This window comes from Phyllostomus hastatus, unplaced genomic scaffold, assembly GCF_019186645.2.
Source record: "Phyllostomus hastatus isolate PE091 unplaced genomic scaffold, TTU_PhHast_1.1 phas_contig_210, whole genome shotgun sequence".
In the NCBI taxonomy this organism is placed as follows: domain Eukaryota; kingdom Metazoa; phylum Chordata; class Mammalia; order Chiroptera; family Phyllostomidae; genus Phyllostomus; species Phyllostomus hastatus.
Genome location: NW_025333737.1, coordinates 16,794,770 through 16,817,040, shown reverse-complemented (window position 1 = coordinate 16,817,040; position 22,271 = coordinate 16,794,770). Strand labels below are relative to the sequence as shown.

The 22,271-nt window shown below is 38.5% G+C and overlaps 1 protein-coding gene and 2 pseudogenes across 1 annotated transcript in view; all 3 read right to left on the bottom strand.

Moving 5' to 3' along the window:
• VMP1 (vacuole membrane protein 1) overlaps window positions 1-22,271 on the bottom strand; it is a 110,196-nt gene that overhangs the window by 8,079 nt on the left and 79,846 nt on the right. The window contains exons 9-10 of the mRNA XM_045836529.1: window positions 19,917-20,033; window positions 13,825-13,886 (exon numbers count right to left, since the gene is read on the bottom strand). Coding sequence (XP_045692485.1) covers window positions 13,825-13,886; window positions 19,917-20,033 — 179 coding nt within the window. The remainder of the gene's footprint in view (window positions 1-13,824; window positions 13,887-19,916; window positions 20,034-22,271) is intronic.
• LOC123817831 lies at window positions 11,002-11,228 on the bottom strand (annotated as a pseudogene).
• Window positions 21,322-21,416, bottom strand: LOC123817807 (annotated as a pseudogene).

Here is a 22,271-nt window from a genome sequence, read left to right as displayed (position 1 = left end):
ATGTTTTTAGAATAAGATTCAAGCCAGGAGTAGTATAAAAAGGGAAAAGAAGGATTTAATCAATTCTACAGCTGCTGTAATTCAGAAAGCATAATAGAGATCTTCTGAAGTAAACCTTCTGAAGTAAACTACCGGTGGCTTTTATTTACTTATTTTTTAGAGAGAGGGGAAAGGAGAAAGAGGGAGAGAAACACAATTGTACAAGAGATAGACTGATCAGTTGCCTCTTTGCACTTCCCCAGCAAGGGACCTGGCAGGCACCCCAGGCATGTACCTGACTGGGAATTGAACTAGCAACCTTTTGATTTGCTGGCCAGTGCTCAGCCCACTGAGCCACACAAGCCAGAGCACTACCAATGATTTTTAAAAATTCTTATTGATTTTAGAGAGAAAGAGGTAGAAGGAGAAACATTGACTTGTTCCACTCATGCATTCATTGGTTCATTCTTTTGTTTTTAAATTTATTTTTATTGGATTTTTCCCATTACTATTTATCTCCCCTATACCCTCCCCTCCACCTCTGCAATCACCACACTGCACTGGCTGATTCTTGTATGTGTCCTAAACCGGAGATCGAACCCACAACATTGGAGACCAGAACGATGCTCTAACCAACTGAGCTAACAGGCCACAGCCACGACCAGTAGTTTTGATAGTGGCTTTTAAGGAGCCTAGACCAATGGTCTAAAAACATATGTACTTTTTAAAATCCTCACCCGAGACCATGGCTATTAATTCTAGAGAGAAGGGAAAGGACAGAAAGGGAGGAGGAGAGAAACATCAATGCTCAAGAGATACATCAATCAACTGCCTCTCGCACACGCCACAACTGAAGACTAAACCTGCAACCCAGGCTTGTGTCCAGGCAGAAATGAACCATGACCTTTCAATTTAGGGGATGATGCTCCAACCAACTGAGCCGCACTAGCCAGGGCTAAAAACATTTTTGATGTACGTATCTAATACTTATGCAAACAATAAAATGCACAAAGACAAAATTAAAAGGATAAAATAAAGATAAACATTTTTTAAATTATTACTTAAAAGTTTTTAATTGAATGTATTGGTTTTAATTGAATTTATTGGGGTGACATTGGTTAATAAAATTATATAGGTTTCAGGTGTAGAATCCTGTAATACATCATCTGTATATTGTACTGTGTGTTCACCACCCCAAGCCAAGCCTCCATTCATCACCATTTATCCCCCCTCTACCTCTTCGAAAAATTACTTTAAAGTATTGCTACCTATGATGGCTTTCATGCGGTCATGAGTGACTACTATTTCAAGGCACATTATACACTTGTCCTGTGTTAAGATTGATAATTTCTAAATATTTTGGCTAATTCCTATATATATATATACACACTAGGAAAAGGTGAAATACCATGCTGTAACTTTTTCTGTTGTTTCTTGTGAGTGCATTATTTGTATTATCTTCCTTCTACCATTTCTTTATGGAAAACTCTTTAATCCATTTGTCTGTTCGAGAGGATTAATTTAGGTAAAACTAGGAATTATAAGTCATTAATCTGATTAATGAGGAGAGAAAAAACTCAGTAAAATGCAACATGCTCACGGTCAGCGTCCTCTGGGCTGCGGAGCCCACCCTCTCCCCCTAGCCCGTCTGCAATCCACGGCGGGTGACCTTCCGGCACGGGGGCGGAAGGAATGGCCATCAGACTGATGGTAAACTATATTCTCCACGTATGTACAGCCAAATAAATTTTATATATGGTGCTACATGATAATATTACACGTCACAAAAATACACAAGAAGAAAATAACAAAGACTAAAGTAAATATAAGTAAAGTCCTATAATTTTAGTTCCACTCCGATAGAGAAGACCAGTGGTTTAGACCGTGAAGCTAAACTGCATGGAGTACAAATATACTTTGTTCACAAAAGGTAAAAAATATCTATCTTAAGGTTTATTTAGCAGACCAACTCGTTGCAGGGTTGCTAGGTAATATATCAGGGGAAGAATATGTATATTTCTACAGAGATGTGGGCTGGCTATCCCCTTTTTGCTCATCCTTCTAATAGGCCTTTAAGAATTTGGAAGCCAAACCTCAAGGGTCTCAAACCCTGTGTCCACAGTTAAAGCTTATGTTTCAAATGAACATCAGGATCTTTAGAATTTTCTTGATTGGGTGGGGATTACTGCGTGTAAATCAATACACTGAATTTATCCTGACTCCAGAGAAATCTTTTATCAATTGAGACCTGGCCCCAGAGCATAGGAGCAGAGCCCTACATAGAAGACGGTCTTTTCTAGACTGACTCTTCTGCTTCCGAGACTGAACTGTACTATAGGGCACTACTCACGGTACTAGCAGGAGAGGCTTTCAGGGATGAAATAAAAGCTTCTCCGTACCACACTCCCACTACATCATTTGCACAAAAGAGGCAATGGCAGTGTGACAGAATGCAGTAACAAGATGGACCAGAACTTTTCTTTCTTGGTAAGTCTTATAAATAATTCTTTGTTTTCAGAGATGTCATATTTTAGTCAATCATTATAGAGTTACAATTTCCTCCCCACCCCCAAGGCAGTGATCTAAACAGGCTCAACGGTTAGTATTTTAATGAGTTGTCATTTCCTGTCTGATAAAGATTCTCACACTATTTAACCACCAGTTTCCCTGGGGCCCAACCAGTACTCAAGTCCTACTCATGGTGACTCAAACTGGATCTCAGACTCCTGGCCTGATTCAACACTGATAGGTCACCCTCCAAATGAAACTCTTTCTTCCTAAGGTAGAATGCTCAGGAGAGGAGGGAGGGGAGAGTTTTATCAGGCAACCATTCTTGAGAGGCTGAAGGCCATCATGCGGTGGCCTTCAGAGATTAGAGAAAGAAAAGAGATAGAAAAAGAAACAAACTGGTATCTAATTAACTGAAGAATATGACAAGGAAATGAACTGGTGCTAACTGCAAATCAGCTTATGTTTAACCTTAGTAATAATGAGATTCGGTAGTCCTCTGTGACTTGAATGAAAGGGTTATAAATTTTCCCATTTAACTGAATAGAGAATATGAATCTTTGAAGCTGATATTTTAAGAAAAAAATATTCTACTTGCATTTGGATCTGAAGTGTGGTAGCCCACCAAAACCAAGTCCCTTTACATCTCAGGATCTTGGAAGACTACCACAATAAGTAAATTCAGAATAAAAATTATGCAACACATAAACAATCAGGCTTTCTCATTTACACCAGTTTGGGTTGACGGTCTTTGGCACCATTTAAAATACGTTGTGATTCAACCTCAGGACTTAGAATTAAAACGTCTTGCATTGCATTCACATCTGTGCCCCTTTCAGATTATTAAAGCGTCTTTTGTACTCAAATTAGTCCATTGTGTGCTAAGTCGTATTATGAACACATGACACCTCCCATTTCTTAGTGGCTGTGTAGAAGGAAGACCACTGCTTTACCTAGAAACATGAGGTATATTGTTACTGCCTCAAAACATATTTCTTTTACAGGCACCTTTCAAAAAGAAAAAAAAAGAATGTGCAATTGTCCTTGCTTTTGAACATTTGAAATTGTTTTCTGTAAGAGTCAGAATGAAGGTAAGACCTCCTTCTAATTAGCAGCTATTCTTTGAAATATGCTATCATTAAAGGGAAGCTTTTGAAAACAAAACCTCATTTCAGAATTTAGACTTGAGCAGTAAGAGACAAGCAGGCATTTATGCTAATGACGAGGCCACCACTAAAGGAGTGGTCTATAAGAACCAAGTAAAAGTGATTGGCTGCCAAAACAAAATCTGTTAAAAATCCAACTGATTTCAGCTCTTGAAAATGACAGACTGGAGAAGATTTATGGGTGGCAAATCAGTCTGCGGCTAGTTTGAAGACCCAGTGAATTACAGGAATAAAATCAGCAACAGGGACTCACAGACCTAAAGGTCAAGAATAAAGAATAGTTTGCCGAATTTTAAATTTAAGGTAACGTGGCATGGGAGCTTACTGACTTTTAGCTCATTCAAAGTGGTATGATGATGAGTGGATAAAAAAAGTGAGAGTATTATCCTGGCTGGCATAGTTCAGTGTATTGAGCACAGGCTGCGAACCAAAGTGTCACAAGTTCGATTCCCAGTCAGGGTACATGCCTGGGTTGCAGGCCATGACCCCCAGCAACCACACATTGATGTTTCTCTCTCTGTCTCTATCTCCCTCCCTTCCCTCTCTAAAAAGACATAAATAAAATCTTAAAAAAAAAAGTGAGAGTACTGATTGGAATTCAATGTCATCTAAGAACAGTCCAATTATTCCAACCATTACTTAGGCAGAAAATCACTAAATGAAGTAGATCAGAAAAAAAGTCATGATTTCTGCCATCAAAGAACTTACCATATTTTGCCATGTATAATGTGTTCCCATGTATAATAAGTATCCACATTTTTGGCCTAAACTTTCAGGGAAAAAAACTTTTAATTTTTTAATTCAGTTTTTTTGTTTGTTTATATTTAGAAACAAAACCAATTACCATATTCAAGTATTGGTTTGCATATGGATATTGTTACTGCTTCTAGAATTATACTTTTAACACATAAGCATAAATAAAAGAATTAAAAACTTTTATACAGATACAGAATTAGTATTGCCCATGTTTAATGCTCACCCTTAGTATTCCCTCAAAAATCTGGGCAAAAGTGCACATTATACACGACAGTAATCTAATAGGGTGATAAAAGAAAAAGATACATGTAAACCCACAGTACAAAAACCAGTAGGTTTTTCAAAGTAACACCCGTAGTTAACTACTTTCAGCTGCGCCAGGTGCACACACTTGTGAATGAGAGGAGAGTGGACAGAAAGAGTTCATGCTGACTCCCTATTACAAGATTCGCAAAGCAGCCATTTGAAACTGACACTGTTGTCCAGATTTTTAGCTCCAATCAGATTACTTCACTGCCTTCCATAGTGCTCCCCAATGGCCCTCTTCTCTACCTCTGGAACAGTGCATGCTCACGAAGTGCTGATTTCCAACCCACATCCTTCCTTTTATTCATTTCTATTTCCCATCTCTAGCTTCCTAGTTGCCCCTCAGCCTAAAATACAAAGAGGTCTCTCCTAACAATGAATGAATGAATTCATGGAGCCAACAAATATTTACTGAACACTTAAAATGTGAATGACCTTGGCCTGCCTTTTCCTTTACTCGACAATTCTATGCAATCCAATACAACTGAGTTTTAGTTTTCATCATTCTACAGAGATGCTCTAATTATGGTTAATAGTAACCTCCTAATGTTAGGTTGGCCAAAAAGTTCGTTTGTTTTTTTTCTTTAAGATGGCTTTAGTAGCGGTTGTCTTTAACTTAATTTGAAACAATTCTGTTAGATTGTATTGTGACAGCTGTCATGTCAAGGTGCCTAAAAAAACTTATCAAAATTGGTGAATTTTTATGTAGCCATTTTAATATTGATGATGAAAGAAAATATACAACATTTTCAGCATATTATGCTTTACTTTTTCTTTTCTTTATTTTTAGAGAGAGGGGAAAGGAGGGGGAGAGAGAGAAGGAGAAAAACATCGATGTGAGAGAGAAACATCAATTGGTTGTCTCTCACAGGCTGCCAGCTGGGGACCTCGTCCGCAGCCCAGGCATGTGCCCTGACCAGGAACTGAACCGGCAACCTCTCAGTTTGCAGGCCAGCACTCAAGCTACTGAGCCACACCAGCCAGGGCACTTTACCATTTCAAGAAAGGTAAAAACTCAACTGCAATGCGAAAAAAAAATCTGTGCAGTATATGGAGAAGGTGCTGTGACTGATCAAATGTATCAAAAGTGGTTTGTGGAGTTTTGTGCTGGTGATTTCTCACAGGACAATGCTCCATGACAGGGTAGTTGATAGGGACCAAATCAAGACATTAATTGAGAACAATCAACATTATACCACATTGGGAGATGGCTGACACACTTAAAATGCCCAAATCAATAAAGTTATTGGTGAAAATGAAAAATGTAAAGACAAACAAACAAATAAGAAAACGAAAAATGTGTCTTTTATTTTATAGAAAAAGCTAAACAGACTTTTTGGCCAACCCAATACAATGTTAACTTCTTACATTAACAGTGTAACTCCAGATTTCCTCTTTGACCTTTAGTTATGTTGCCTCCCAATATCAGTAACAAAAATATAGAAGAGTTAAGACTCAAAAAAGAAGATAAACTACATGAAGAAGACATGAAAAGGAAAGAGTTTTCAACAAAATAAAACAAAATTCAACTGAGTAAAATTTAAAGATCTTATTGGCTTTATTTTACAATTCATGGGTCAGACAGCATCCCATCTAAGCAAAGAGAAAGCAGCTCTGGCCCTGGCCGCATGGCTCATTTAACTGGAGCATTGTCCCATACACCAAAAGGTTGTGGGTTCAATTCCCAGTCAAGGGACATACCTAGATTTCAGGTTCAATCCCTGTTGGGAGCACATACAAGAGGCAACTGAACAATGTTTCCCTCTCACATCGATGCCTCTGTCTCTGTCTCCCCCTTCCTTTCTCTCTAAAATCAATAATCATATCCTTGAATAGGGATTTTTTTTAAAGGAGCTCTGAAAAGCTGTATAAAATGAAGTAAGTCCTTTAAAGGCAGGACAGAACAAGGAAGTTACTAGGCAAAAAGTGGATAGTTTCAGACAAAGTCTCCTTCCTTTGAGGGATGGTAGAAGTCCATCAGGCAGGTTATCTTTCTACTGCTGACCAGGTGATTACAGATTGACAGGTTTAAGATTCCACTCCTGGGAGAGGTTGAAACTGTAATTAAGTTAGGTATTAAGTCTCAGTTTGGTATCATGGGCTTAGCACAAGTGACTCCATTTAGGCCTGTTGTCTCTCTTTGTTAACATTTTGGGGGCTTTTTTTATAAAAAAAACTATTTTATTTATTTTTGAGGGAGAAGGGAAGGAGAAAGAGAGGGAGAGAAACATCAATGTGTGGTTGCCTCTTGTGCGTGCTCCCCACCAGGGACCTGGCCCACAACCCAGGCATGTGCCTTGACTGGGAATCGAACCAGTGACCCTTTGGCTTGGCATTCAATCCACTGAGTCACACCAGCCAGGGCTGCTGTCTCTTTGAACACTACCTAAATTACAGAAGATTATGATAAAATCAGTGTGTATCACTGAATCTCAGCAGCTGGGGTCTTAAAACCTATGAAACCTTTTTCAGTTAATACAAATATTTGTGTTCCACACTCCCATAATTTTTCCTGATTATTTTACAATAATCAAAGTCAAAGGCAATGAAGTACAAGCACCATTTCATATTTTAAAATGAAAGGATAGATTTTCTTTCTGTAGAAGAAAAAGTCCGGGCCAAAACAACTCATTCTGACCACTTGTTACAGAATAATGAACAAGAAGCAGTATTAAGATTCAAACATTAATTACTCACTGGTTAAAATGATCTCTGTTGCCACAGGCAAGTCTGACTCTGAGGTCAAACATTAAGTTAACTCAGAAATAGGAGACAGCAAAGAAGAGCGTGGAACATTCTGTGTCTGGTAAAAAGTCCCTGCTCTAGCCAGCCCCATCCCCCAAGTTCAGTGATTGAGTTATGGAAACTTTCTTGTGTGGTAAAACTGGAGACTCTGTCTTCTAATAAGACCCTGGCAACCTGACAATGAGCCAATGTTCTGCATATGGTTTGTTATGGGTCATACACTTAATGTTATTTTTTGGAAACTCTCATCTTTCTTTGGTGAAAATACTGGACATATCATGACTTTAAAGCTAGACGTGGTTCTCTTTAAGAAACATGCCCAGGTCTTTTTCATTGGAGAAAGTCTAAGATTAAATAAAAATCAGTTTAAATCTTAAATAATAATAAAAAAAGACAGCAATAAACAGAATGCCTTTGAAGCTCTAAAGCTCCATGGTTCTTGTCCCCTGACTTATTTCAACTTTGGACACTCAAGAGTGAGAATTCCATTACACACCTAATCTGTTTTCAGAACCTTCCTTCTGTCCTCCTAACAAACATACCATAAACCAAAATGCTCTTTCTCAAGGCTATTATTTGTATTCTAACCTCTTTCAGGATATCTGATTCATTGCATCTGTTCAGATTTCTATTTATCACAAACAAACCCTTTGATTTAGAGAGAGGTAATAGGGATCCCTTTCCCTGAACCTAATGACATTGGCGATTACTGTCCAGAACTCTCTCAGAAGTAAATCTACTACTTACTATTTCCAAAGAGAATCACTTACTTTTAAAATTACAGTTAAATTTGTAATTTCAAATGCAAAGAAGAAACTGCAAAACTGTTATTCTCCAGAGCATCTGAGATGTTGCTCCCCAGCCTATGCTGTCAGTTTGGCTCAAATACAGTCAGATTGCCCTGTCTGGTGTGGCTCAGTGGCTTGAGTGCCATCCTGTGGACCAAGGGGTTGCCGGTTCGATTCCCAGTCAGGGCACATGCCTGGGTTATAGGCCAGGTCGCCAGTGGAGGGCATGCACAAGAGGCAATCACACATTGATGTTTCTCTCCCTTTCTTCCTCCCTTCCCCTCTCTCTAAAAATAAATAAATAAAATCTGTAAATTCTTTTTAAAAATACAATACAATTACAGTCAATTTTGAAGTTAGGGCTTATATTCTCTCTGGGACCTTAGGACTATTGTACTAAAAACACACTGTACTAAAACTACCAGAGGTCATATTCAGTGGGGTCACTCTGTAGTCACATTAAGACTAGCAGCCCATTGGGGACAGGATACTTCCTTCAGTCATCAGAGCAGCACTCAAACCTGCATAAACTAATACTAAACCTCACCATTACAGATGTAACTGGTCAACACTAACTCTTTGCCTGCCACCCGCGGGGAGGGGTAGCCTGGCCTGGCAGGCCACCAGTAGTGGGATTTTGCTCAGTTTTGGCACTAGACAAAACTAAGGTAACTTATAAGACTAAGGGTTATCTTGCTTCTATGCCCCATCGCTCTGTTATTTATCTTATCCCTCTTCTGTGTTGTCCCTTTCATCAAACCCTTCAGCTCCTTACTGTGTGCTCAGCTATCTTACACTAAGAAATGCTTGTATTTATTCAAAATAGCAAAAAAAAAAAAAAAAGAACATATTCAAAATGTCTATCAGTGGGAGAGTAGATGAATAATTACCCAATAGAATATACAGCAGTCAAAATAAATAATTTTCAGCAACACACAACATAAGCAATATAAGTGAAAAGTCCCCAAAAATTACATATAGTATGAACCCCCTTTTATGAATTAAGAAAAAAAAAAAACTAAGATAAAAAAAATCAGCCCTAGCTGGCTTAGCTCAGTGGATTGAACGCGGGCTGCGAACCAAAGAGTTGCAGGTTCAATTCCCAATCAGGACACATGCCTGGGTTACAGGCCAGGTCCCCAGTGGGGGCCACGTGAGAGGCAACCACACATTGATGTTTCTCTCTCTCTCTTTCTCCCTCCCTTCCCCTCTAAAAATAAATAAATAAAATCTTTTAAAAAATCATGAGTTTTTTTGACCAATCACAGCCCATTTCTTAATCAATAAAAGGGGGATAAATACCCATCATACATGACCGAAATGAAAAGTGAACAGTAACATTATTTATATGCACACAGAGAATGCTCAGTATGTTAAAAAAATAGTATCCTCAAGAATTATTTATATCATCTTTAATGAAAAACTGTCCTGATTCAAGGCATTTTATGGATCAGAGAAGGCACAGGAATGGGTCCTTTCTTTAAGGAGAAGTAGGCCTTCCCTCAATCCTCCCTGAGAACACACAAAATAGTCACCTAGGAGTTCACGTTCTGTCCAGTCAGTGAAATTTTTGAAAATGAGTCTTTGAGGACACAGGTAACATAAAACTTGAGAAGAAAGGCATTTAAAAAACCCGCATGCCTTGGAATGTTAAATCACTTATATAAATATGTTCAATTACACTATATGACATTTTTTTGAAGATTTTATTTATTCATTTTTAGAGAGGGAAGAGAGAGAGAGAGAGAGAGAGAGACAGAGAGAGAGAGAGGGAGAAACATCAATGTGCGGTTACTGGGGGCCATGACCTGCAACCCAGGCATGTGCCCTGACTGGGAATTGAACCTGCGACACTTTGGTTCGCAGTCTGCACTCAATCCACTGACCTACGCCAGCCAGGGCTTATATGACATTTTAATAGAGGAGAGTTCACATTCTGACTGGAAGTTGGAAAGGGCATCGGAAGCCTGGAAAACTGGAAAAGGAGACGCTGCTCAATTCGTGTTGTTTGAAAGAACAGTGAACACGAAAGGGAACAACTGTGGTGGAGTTCATATTTAAACCTGGGTCTGTTTTGTTCAAAGCCCGTGTGCTCTTCATCTTCTATCTACAGCTGTCCTCACTGTTGAGAATCACTTTTCATTCTCCCACGCCTTAGCATCTCATAATTTTATTTTAAATTTGAACTGTTGCTGACTTTTTCCCTAGTCTTTTGATTTTTCCTCTCTGCCGTGGCCATTCATCAGTCCCTTAATTGTAGGCACAAAGTTTTAAATATCCTTCAACAGGCTGTATTCCAAGCTTTACTAGTTTAATTTGATAACGTGATTTACCATTTAGAGTTTTAACAGTGTAAAGAGGGAAAACTAATAATCAAAGGTGAATGCTTCTATGGCAAGCTACAGGCAGCATTTTGAGTTCAGCTCAACAAGGGTTTAGGGAATCAATCTATCCTCTTTCCCTTTTCTGAAATAAACTGCTAAGCTACTTATTGTGATATAAAATAACTTCAGGTTTAATAAAAATTCTCTGGTGTTTAACTTAATTATCAGTTTAGGTTTAGTGAGTCTCTTTATTTATTATCATTTGAACACACTAGTTACTCTATTTAATATACTGTCTATAAAAGAAGTTGATGAGGTAATCCCTGTAGACCACAGGTGGCAAACACAAGGCCCCCGGCAGAATCCAGCCCTCCACCTCGTTTCTACCTAGAGGCAACGCAGAGCTCCTTGCCCCTAGTTAAGGAGTAGTTACATTTACACAGTCCTAAAATTACATTCGACCCTTTGAAGACACCTGCAAGACTGATGTGGCCCCCCCGTGTAGATGAGTTTGACACCCCTGCTGTAGACAGTACTGGGGAAGTGGAAGGTATCAGGGCACGCCAACATCTGCCTCCTGAAAACAATTTTTCAATTAGTAATAATCGTGCCTCGGATAAACCTCATTGGCTACGATATTGCCACTGCTCAAAGCTGAAAACAATTTTTAAAATACAACACCACCCATCTAGTTAAATAAAAATAAAAATTCAGAAGGTCATGAGTATCTTAGAATAACTCGTAGCATTATCTTTAAGAAGAAAGGATCACTGGAGTTTTGCTAGAGGAGATGGTAAAGGGAAGGAAATTCTGACTGTGAAAACCATAAGAAATTCTAACTTTAAAAATGGTGGTTTAAGCTTAAAGCACTTTCATTTCTATTTACTATAGATAATATAACTTCTTAGAAACTCCAAAGGCCAGAGAAACCGAAAAATCTGGGCTATACCTATCATTTGCTAATTTTTATTGGCCGTATCTTTAAATTTAGACACAATGTGTTCCTTTATTCACCAGGTATTTATCTACCACCTGCTTTGTGTCAATCGAGATGCCAACTGCTGTGTATGTAAAAGTGAATAAAAAGAGGCATGGCCTCTGACATTAGGAAGCTCATAGGTTAGTGGTAGAAGGACAATAGTCATATGCTCTCAAACATAAATGTAACAATACAACTGTCAGTACATGTAGTACATGATCCTGTGAACAGAGGTCCCTAAGAAGGAAGGTATTTGACTTCGTCAGAGAAGGTGCTTTGTGAGTGTAATAGCTGAAATCTAAAGGACATTAGCTAGACCAGGGGTTTTTAGTGGGGATATACTTGTCATGGGACATTTGGCAATGTCTGGGGACATTTTTGATTGTCCCAATAGGGACATACCACTGGCACCCAGTGAGTAAAGAATAAGGACGCAACTACCTATCTTAAAATGCACAGGAAAGGGCCCTACAACAAAAAAGTCTCTGGCTTAAAATGTTAATAGTGCCAAGGCTGAGAAATCCTGAACTAGGCAAAGGGAAAAACACAAGTCAAGACGGTGGTGGGAGACTCTAGCAGAGAAAACAACGGGGGCTAGATCACTCAAGGCTTTCTAGACATGTTAAGGAGTTTTGGCATTACTTAAGAATTAAGGGGAAAGAGTAAAGGGTTTCAAGAAGAGGAGCTGAGGGGTGAGGACAGTGGTGGCAACTTGTTCTGGGTAAGATTTTTCAAGAGTTACTAACTGCAGTATGATGAACAGATCGGAAGGGAATGAAACTAAGTGTGGGTGGAAGACACAGGTGGCTAACTAGTCTAACTTTTTAGAAACTCCACAACCTGGGGAAACAAAAGGTGGTGGCGGCGAGGATGTAAAAATGGCCAAGAAACCTCCTCCTATGAATGTGCCATACAGGAAAAGGAGGAAGGGAGGGTGGAGGGTGCTGAGTGCAGTCACTCCTACACCGTGGGTTTATGGGGTTGAGAGCGACGGGTACCAGTTATGCCCTTCAGAATTCTCTCCAAGTGGGACAGCAATCTCTAAGAAGTGCCCCCTTTGTATTTAAAACTAAGGGAGAACAAGAGTATTCCTTCTTTCTTTTGAAATGCAACATATGTTTACTTACTATTTTATTTGTAAGGATTCAACCAACAAAAACTGGAGCAATTAAATTTTAATGTACAAGCTATAACCCACATTTATAATCAGAAGTTTAGGAAGTGATAAAACCAATGACTGGCTCCACTGAGTATATTCTCAAGAATGTGTTTTTCCTCAATTATTACATTAAAAACTAAATAGAAAATATTAAATATTACTTTATTACAAAACATATGCAGAAAAGAGAAAATATTATATAATGTATGGTTTAAAGAATAATTAAATACTCATGAACTCACCTCTTAGTGGCAATTTTTTAAAATAGCAAAAATTTTCATAAATGTTTTGTTTCATAAATGGATTTTAATATATAAATTTATATTAAAACTACATAAAGGACACTCAAGGTAACACTTTTCCACCACTGTTAGTAATATCATTAAATGAAAGAAAACCTCTCTCCTGTAAACAGAGTAACGATTCATATGTTTAAAAGTTTCATTTAATATCTGACAGTATTCACATTCCAGGTGAAAGTTAATTTGATCAAACAAAATGAGTCCTTCTTTTTTTATTGTTTTATCAAAGTCAACTCCACAAATTTGTAACATTATCATTGAAAACACAGGTTAAAACTGGTCTTACCTCTAGACACATAAAAATAAAAGCTTTGCATAGAAGCCTTTTGAAATGACCTGATTTTTCTCTAGTGACTGACATATTTTGGCAATATTATATTATCATGTCTTATATAATGAAGTGTTAATATCTTATGCAGATTTGTAGTTAAATGTAACCGTGTATCTGGCTAAAAGACACAGCACTGTACTGAAGCATTACAAGACAGCACTAAAGCATTACAAGACATCTTTATATGAACAGAATTTCTTATTTCTTTGGAGGAGCAATAGTCTCAAACTCCAAAGTTTCTGATAAATCAAGAATTGTATGGCTTGATACATGTCTGGTTTAAAATGAAACAAGGATAATCTCAGCTTCATCCTTTCCAGCTGCAGTTCAAGAAAGTCTTCTTCAATTTAACTAATAACAGGGCAAAAGATATTTCCTCAAGAAACGAAGAGCTATCATGATTCTATCCCAATTAAGTCCTTTATACATTTCCTCCCACCCAAACAGTGATATGAATATTAGTCCTTAAAGAATTACTCACCCAATGAAAGCCACCATCTGTTCCACTATGTGTTTGCTGAATGTTATTATAACAAAGATTTTCTGCAAAGAAAACACCAGTTTTAATAGGAAAATAATTATTTAATATTAATGAAATATTAACTATTTCTCATCAAAAAGAGAATACAAATCCACACTTCTGATAAATCTAAAAAGGTGAGATGCTGCCTCTAACTGCAGTTCAAAAAAATTCTTTATAAAATAACAAGAAACATGATTTGCTACCTACTTTGTATTTTAAAAATGTTTTTCCTTAAGCACGGCTCTAGTCTTATTAGGATACATGACCAAGTCTGACGGGAAAATATGAGTCATGAAACCAAGACTGAGTGGACATTCCACATGTATCTCAGAATGGTGAACACAGCTGAAGTCACGGATTCCCATAGAGCCCCCACCACTGAAATTAAAGCTGATCGGACTGATGACAGGAGTCTAGGCTAAACCTAACCCAGAGCATCTTGAAAAGACTGTACATCCTTAATGGGAAGTTCTTGTTGAAGGAAGAAGTACCATGAACGTTCCATTCTGAGATCCTGAATGAGCTTAGATGTTCAGGGTTAGGGTACAAACACAGGCATCAACAGAATACTGAGGATCTTCATCAGACCTAAGTCGTTTTCAATTTGGTGTTAGTGAGATAGGCTCATTAATTAAAGATGTTGCTACCTTGCCTTACCCACAAGATGCTTTAAGGGCCAATAGCTAATAAATATTCTCAACTCAATTCGATAAATATTACAAAAAGTATTTACTATGGATAATAAAAGGCATTATTAAGAGTTTTCAGGGATAATACAAAAATGAGAATACTTCTTCAATGGCCTGAAGGTATTTACAAGTTTTTCTACACACAGTAGAAAAATGGCAAGTCCTGTGTGTGTGAGTGTGTGTACATATACAACTGTGTATGCCATTAGTGGTGAAAGCAATGTGATGTAGAAGTTAAGAGAAAGGAAAGGTTACATAAGTACAATTAATCAGACTAAAGAAGGTAATATTAAAGTTTAACTTTAAAGTCACCGAAAGATGAAGGCATAGGTAACCACAGCTCGCCTCCTTGCACAATCACATCAAAATTACAACTAAACTAGAGCAACCATAACTTAGAACCATCAGAAATCAAGTTGAAGGGAAGTCAGAAAACTACAGAATTAAGGAAACTACATCCATCTAGACTGGTAGGAAGGGCAGAGATGTGGAACGGGCTGGTCCCTCGCCCACATGTGCTGGATGAAAATTTGGGAGGGCTATCTTGGGAGAAGTCCCAGCCCTATACCAGCCCCCCCCGCCCCCCCACCCCCCCGACCAGGGTTTCAGTGCCAGGAAGGTAAGTCCCCATGACTTCTGGCTGCAAAAACCAGCACGTATTGAGTGGGTAAAAAAAACTTGGAGTCCCAAGCAGTTCCTCTTCAAGAACCAACATACAGACTTACTCAGAATCACGCCTTGAAATGTCTGGCACCAGGGCAAGAGCTGGAGGACGCAGCCTTCTCCCAGACAGAAAAGCAGGCTTTTCTGAACCCTCCCTGCACACAGCCATAGAGCTGGCAAGCTGGTGCCATATCTGAGACTCTGTCAACCTGGCTAATACTGTTTGCCCAGCCCTGGAGATCCCCTGAGGCTCTGTCCCATTCAACTTACCTGCCCACCCAAACCATTAACGGTGACTTTTCCATTTGAATGGGTGGTCTTGGTTCATGCTTCACAACTTCCTAAATCCTCTCAAACAAGCAACAGCTCGCTTCAGTGAGCTCCCGGCCCCTGTACCTCTTGCCAAGGGGCCCCAGGCCTGGCACTAGCAGCAGCCAGCCTAGGTCCACAGCTTGGCTTCATCTGGGAATCTCCAAGCCCAGCACAAGTAGCAGCCATATGCACATTGCTTTATAGCTCAGGCAGGGTGGCCCTGGGCAAAACACGGGGATGGGAGGGGAGGATGATGAACTTGGCCTGTACCACCCAGGAAACCCCAGGGCCAGTGCACCCAGCGGACAGCTACAGACCATGTTGGAGCACCACCACCCTGTCCCTGCACAGAGGATCCTCCATGGAGGGTGAAAGTTTGTGGTCAGTGGCACAGCCAGTCCACAGCTGACAGGCCTGGGTAAGTCCCTCCCATTGATCTGCCAACAGCAATCAAGGCCCAACTATAAGAGGACGGTGTACTCAGCCACATGAAGGGCACACCTCGAGTACCCAGCTTAGGTGATAGCGGACGATGTGCCACTGAACCTTACAGGATATCTACTACATCAGGCCACGCTACCAAGACAGGGAGTCATAGAAGCTCTACCTAATACATAGAGACAAACACAGGGAAGCTGCCCAAATGAGAAGACAAGGAAACATGGCCCAAATGAAAGAACAGATCAAAACTCCAGAAAAAGAACTAAACCAAATGGAGAAAATTGATATCAGAGGGAGAGTTCAAAATACTGGTTACAAAAGATGCTCAAGGAACTTAGTGAGGACTTCCACAAAATAAAAAAGACCCAGTCAGCCATGGCTGGTGTGGTTCAGTGGACTGCATACAGGCCTACAAACCAAAGGGTCACAGGTTCAATTCCCAGTCAGGACACATGCCTGGGTTGCAGGCCAGGTCCCCACTGGGGGATGCACGAGAGACAACCACACACTGATGTTTCTCTCCCTCTCTTTCTCCCTTTTCCTCTCTCTAAAATTTTTAAGGAAAAGCACATTAAAATACTTAAAACAAACAAACAAGCAAACAAACAAAAAAAGACCCAGTCAGAAACGAAGCACACACTAATTGAAATAAGGAACAATTTACAGAGACACTATAGTAAAGTGAATGAAGTCGAGAATCAAATCAGTGACTTGGAACATAAGGAAGTAAAAAACAACCAGTTAGAAAAACAAGAAGAAAAAAGAATTCAAAACAAGGATAGTGAAAGCAGCCTCTGGGACAAATTCAAGAGGTCTGAGTGGGGATTCTACCAAGAAAAAGGCAGAGACTATGGACCAGCCCACTTCGCCGTGTGCAAAGAGGAAAAGTGGGGAAGGCGAGAGCAGGAAGAGAAAAAGATATGGGTGTAGGGAACTAATGGGGGCAGTGTGAACAAAGGACCTATCTGTAAAAGAGTGTCCTTCAATGGTAAGAAGATTCGCAGACAGATTCATTTATTAAATGTTCACGGAGTGCCTACTAGGCAGTAGAATAATTCAGTGAGTCAAGAGACAACAAGAGTCTCTGTCCTCATGGAGTTTATATTCCTGTATATGTGTGTCTGGTGGTGGGTGGGAAGGGAGAGAGGCAATAAACAAATACACATGATAAGTAATTGTATGGCACATGAAGTACTACCCATAAGCACACTGACTTCTCACCTTCTTCATCATCGTTTCTAAGTGTCCTTCTACAGGCAGAGGACTTCATCTTGTGGGAGGGGAAATCCTGATTTAACATTATTAGGTGGGCTGATCTGACATTTTTATGGGAGGTTTAACAAATAACAAAATATAAAAATAAAAACAAAAATAACAATATTTATCCAGGAAAATTGTCCAGTGTAAGGTGAGGAATAAAAAGAGAACCAGAAGAGACAGGTTTACTCTTAGATTACAGAAAAATCTGTGTGTGGTGTCTCCTTTGTTTTCAGAAACAGTTACAATGTTTATATTACTCACTAATACTGCTTACCCAAGGAATGAGAAATGTTTGTAGCCCTGAGCTCCAGCTGGATGTACATCAAGTGACATGCCTTGAGAAAGCACGTCTCTCTGATACAACGGAACAAAGAGAGCAAACATATCCCACGTTCTCAGTCTAGTGAAGGAACTCAGATTCTTCCCTTTCAGAAACATAGATGGATTTTAACTGTTTTTTTTTTCTTCTACATAGGAACAGGGAATGAGCTTTAAAGTTTAAGTTTGAATCCTGGGCCTTAGGCACATATTTTATCTTTTCTAACAACTCAGTTCCCTCATCTGTGAAATAGGGAAAATAACCACTTCATAGGACTGATCTGAGAAAACCAATGCCAACTGCCTGGCACAGGCCCTGATAAATAGCAGGCATCAAATAATCCAGTTTTCTTAACCATATAAATAATGTATAATTAAGAAGACAATTCAAAACACTGGAAAAAACACTGAACTTGAGGCCAAAAGACTAGGGTTCAAATTCCAGTTGCTACTCACACTTAAGTACCTATTACTTATTAACCTCTGGAGGTTTAATATTTGCAAAATGGGAGTAATACTTTCTCTATCCCAGGATTACAATGAAATCAGATGACATAACATTAGGTGCTTTAAAGTGTGAAGTACTACACATATATAAAAAAGCATTATTGCAACTCTAAAAAACCTGAGAATATTTAAAAAATATACTATTTCTTAAAATATTTTTATTTATTTTTAGAGAGAGGGGAAAGGAGGGAGAAAGAAAAGGAGAGAAACATCAATGTGTGGTTGTCTCTCACACCACCCCTACTAGCGGGGACCTGGCCCACAACCCTGGCATGTGCCCTGACTGGGAATCAATCCGGTGACCCTTTGGTTCGCAGGCCAGTGCTCAATTCACTGAGCCACACCGTCAGCGAAAAAATATACTATTGTTCATTATTCTGCAATGAAAGGTTTGTTAAGTTGCATACTCTATCACTAGGGTACTTTTGGCATAATAAATTTTGCTATAATTTATCGAAGAGTACTACCTACAGCAGGATGCATAAGTTTCTGGATTCCGACAGAAGTTGCTGTTATAAAGGGAATTAAAGAAATCTGTTGTTACTTTCAAAGACCTCCCAAAAGCTAAATGATAGCTTCTTTCTTTCTCCAGCAAGAACTAAAAAGATTACAGAGAATATTACCTTCAGATACATTGTAAAATGATATATTACTCACCACAATATTTTATTATTTGAAAAATCCTGATATGGTATTTAAATATTTACCAAAGAAACTAGCATTCCAATATTAAATAACTCATGCTCATTGCAAAATATACTTAGTGGGAGAAAAATATATTCCTTGAAGGAGGAAAAGCATATCCCTGAAATGCTGAGTGATTGTCATGAAGGAGAGTGTAGGACACGTTCAATAAACTCATCTCACACATCATAGGCTAGTGTTAGAAACTGGGCAGATAGAAGCAGCTGAAAATTTTGTTTCATTCTTCTCTTCTAAGAACCAGAGGCAGAAAAATGTTAAGAAGAAATCTGGGAGTTAGGCCTGTTTTTAGTTATTAAGGGACCATACCAGGGCATAGACATTACTCACTGTTCTTGCCTTTCCTTTGGTGAATGCTTCTTTGCTGCAAACCTCATTGATTAAGAAATTCTTTCCAGGTTAATTTTATTTTATTCTGGTGACATGTGCCCTTAGAAGGAGATAATTCATATCATAGTCCTAGAAGCACATATCCATTTCCCCTCATTTAAGTTTTTTTTTTTTAGTCTCTTTTCTTTCCTTTAGTCATATAGTATATATCAAAGATTTTTGTTAAAAATGGCTTTGAAGACTAGCATATTTTCACTTCTCTAACCACAACCCACAACTTTTTGCCTCTTCAGAGACCCCTTTCTTCCCCATTCTCTCCTACACTAGCATCTGTCTGGTTTTCTGTAAAGGACACTGGTATCTTGAGAGGAAGTGCTCTATACTCAGTGTGTGAAAGAAAAGCTGAAATAGTGAAAGGCAATATTCTCTCAGCTCATGGTCAGTAAAGGTGCATTTTTTGGGACTACATATGTGAAAATAATGTATGTTTGGTGAAAGTCCTGGATGAAGAGTTTTATAAGGCAAAAAGTGAAATAAAGAAAGAAAGAGACAAAGAATGAAGGTAGAAAAGAAGGAAAGGAAACAAGGACAAAAATAATAAGGGAGCACAATTTTCTAAGGGAACACAATTTTCCAATAGGGACAGGGAAAACCTGCCAAAAACCCACTAACTTCTAAATGACATGGTTAAAAACCTAGGCAAGCTACCAACCAAAAGAGGCAGAACCGAAATTTTAACAATTCAGCTTGCAATGGGCAAGGGAAACATATTTCAGTGCCTTTTAATGGATCATTATCATTATGCAGGAGATAAGACAATTTACTTACCTGAATATGCATTTTAATTATTGCTTTTCCAATCAAGGTTGCACCAAAGAAAGTCCAAAAAGGTACAAGAAAGTGTCCACATGTTATTCCAGCCAGGTCAAATAGAGGATTTGGAATCTGCAAAAATAAATAAATAATGGAACTTCCACATATAATCCAAAGAACAGTTTAATTTTACACCCTGTAAGTAAATTCTTACTCAAACTACAAAGAGAGGTATGGTTCCTTGATCATACTAGGCTGTTCAGAAGTTTAGACAAGTATTCTTATGTGTCTACAAATTTGGTCTCATATTCATCTCAGGCTGTTGTTCAATCTACTCAAAGCAAACCAACTGTCCTTTTGCTTGCATTACTTATGGCTAATGCAACACAATATATTTTTTCTATCCAATTCACATTAGAATTGGATAAAGCTAATGGATCCAAGGAATGTAATACTATTCAGTGGACACTTGGCTATTTGGTAGCTATTTTCTTTTTTTAAAGATTTTATTTATTCATTTTTAGAGAGAGGAGAAGAGAAGGAGAAAGGGAGAGAAATATCAACATGTGGTTGCCTCTCACATGCCCCATATTGAGAACCTGGCCCACAACCCAGGCATGTGCCTTGACTGGGAATTGAACTATGAACCCTTTGGTTCATAGCCCACGCTCAATCCACTGAGCTACACCAATCAAGGTTTGGTAGCTATTTTCTAAGGTGAGGTATAAATGAGAAAAAGTCTTAAAATTATTTCAGAAGTTATTAGGGTTTGAAAATCTTTAGCCTGAAATAGAATATTATCTATATAGATCAAACATTCTTATAAATTCATAAATACATTTATGGGTGGGTATGTTTTCACTTTTCAACATAAAAAATAATTCAGTATTTGTATTTTATTTTATGAGAGCCCAAGGCTGTGGGGCTGTATGATACATTTTAGAAGGAAAATAAAGTGTGGAAATACAAGAGAACTGATTCAGATGTTTTGAATATTTAGTCCCAGACAAAGAGTGATTCACAACAAATACCTTTTCCAAACATTTCCATATTTCAAAACTGCTCAAAGACAATGTCATATAAAAATGCAAAGAAACCACAAACTGTTTTTGAGTGCTTCATCCATTTCCCCCATCGAAGTACTCTGTCCTTGTGGCTGTTTGACCAAGCCATTTATCAGTCAATTAATTTATATAATTTCATTTTGGAACTTTCAAAGAAAAGCCTAGTTATTTAAAAATTATTTGTCACATAGACCTTTTTAAAAACGGCCATACTAAAGTAGAACTCAAGTATTCTTCTATTAGTAACACTTGGATTCAACAACTCAGTTTTTTTTCCCATCTAAATTCAAAGGCTTTATAAAATTTCATCTGTCTTACAACCAGGTAATAACAGCATCATTTTCCAGCCTTACAACTGTCTTACAACTCTGCAAATTACAATTTTTATCAGGCTCCACCTCACACAAGAGTGTGAACACCCAATCATCATGCTTATGAACTACAAAAGGACCCACACATATAATCTTAATCTTCACACAGGCCTTGGTAATGCACGTCTTATCGCTCCATTTTGAAAATTAAAAACCTGCTCAAAGTAAGCGGACTGAGGTGACATAGCTTGTTCGAGTCAACACTGGCTTAAGAACCTAAGCCTGACTCCAAAGCCAATTCTTTCCACTGCAGCACACTACAACATGCCTGTAACTGCTCGAATAGTTAAGATCAACATTGTGATAAAGGCACATGTATATTTTAGAATATTTCTAGGATGCTGATATCAGGTAAGAAGTTTTGGCACCCAATGATCTCCTTTTTGGCCATTTGCTTTTTGCTAAAGGGTGGGAAGGGGGTATTCAAAGATGTATTAATGTTCTAGTATGTAATGGAGAAAATAGCTGTGTTAGTAGAAAAGAATTTTGTGAATTTTACTTATAATGGCAGCTTTTGTCATATGAACTAGGTACACCTAGTTATTCTGGCCAAATCCACCAGTGAACTACCCACAATTGTGTACAGGCAACCAAAGAAAACTTCGATCAAAATGCTCCATTTCAAATGTAATTGTTTCCATTATATTAGAAAATGACCAGGATAAACACTAACTCATCAAAGAATATCAATTTCACACATCTGCAATTTGAGACATTAACTAAAAATTTTTTTCAACTACAGTTTATATTCATTTTTATTTTGTATTAGCTTCACGTGTACACTAGAGTGAAAACATTAAGTTTTTGACATACAGGCTTCTTAGTTCGCTCTAACCCACAGGTGGTGAACACAAGGCCCGTGGAGCGAATTCAGCCCTCCACCTTGTTTTATCCGGCCCAGCACCTCATTTCTCCCCAGAGGCAGTGCTGAGCTT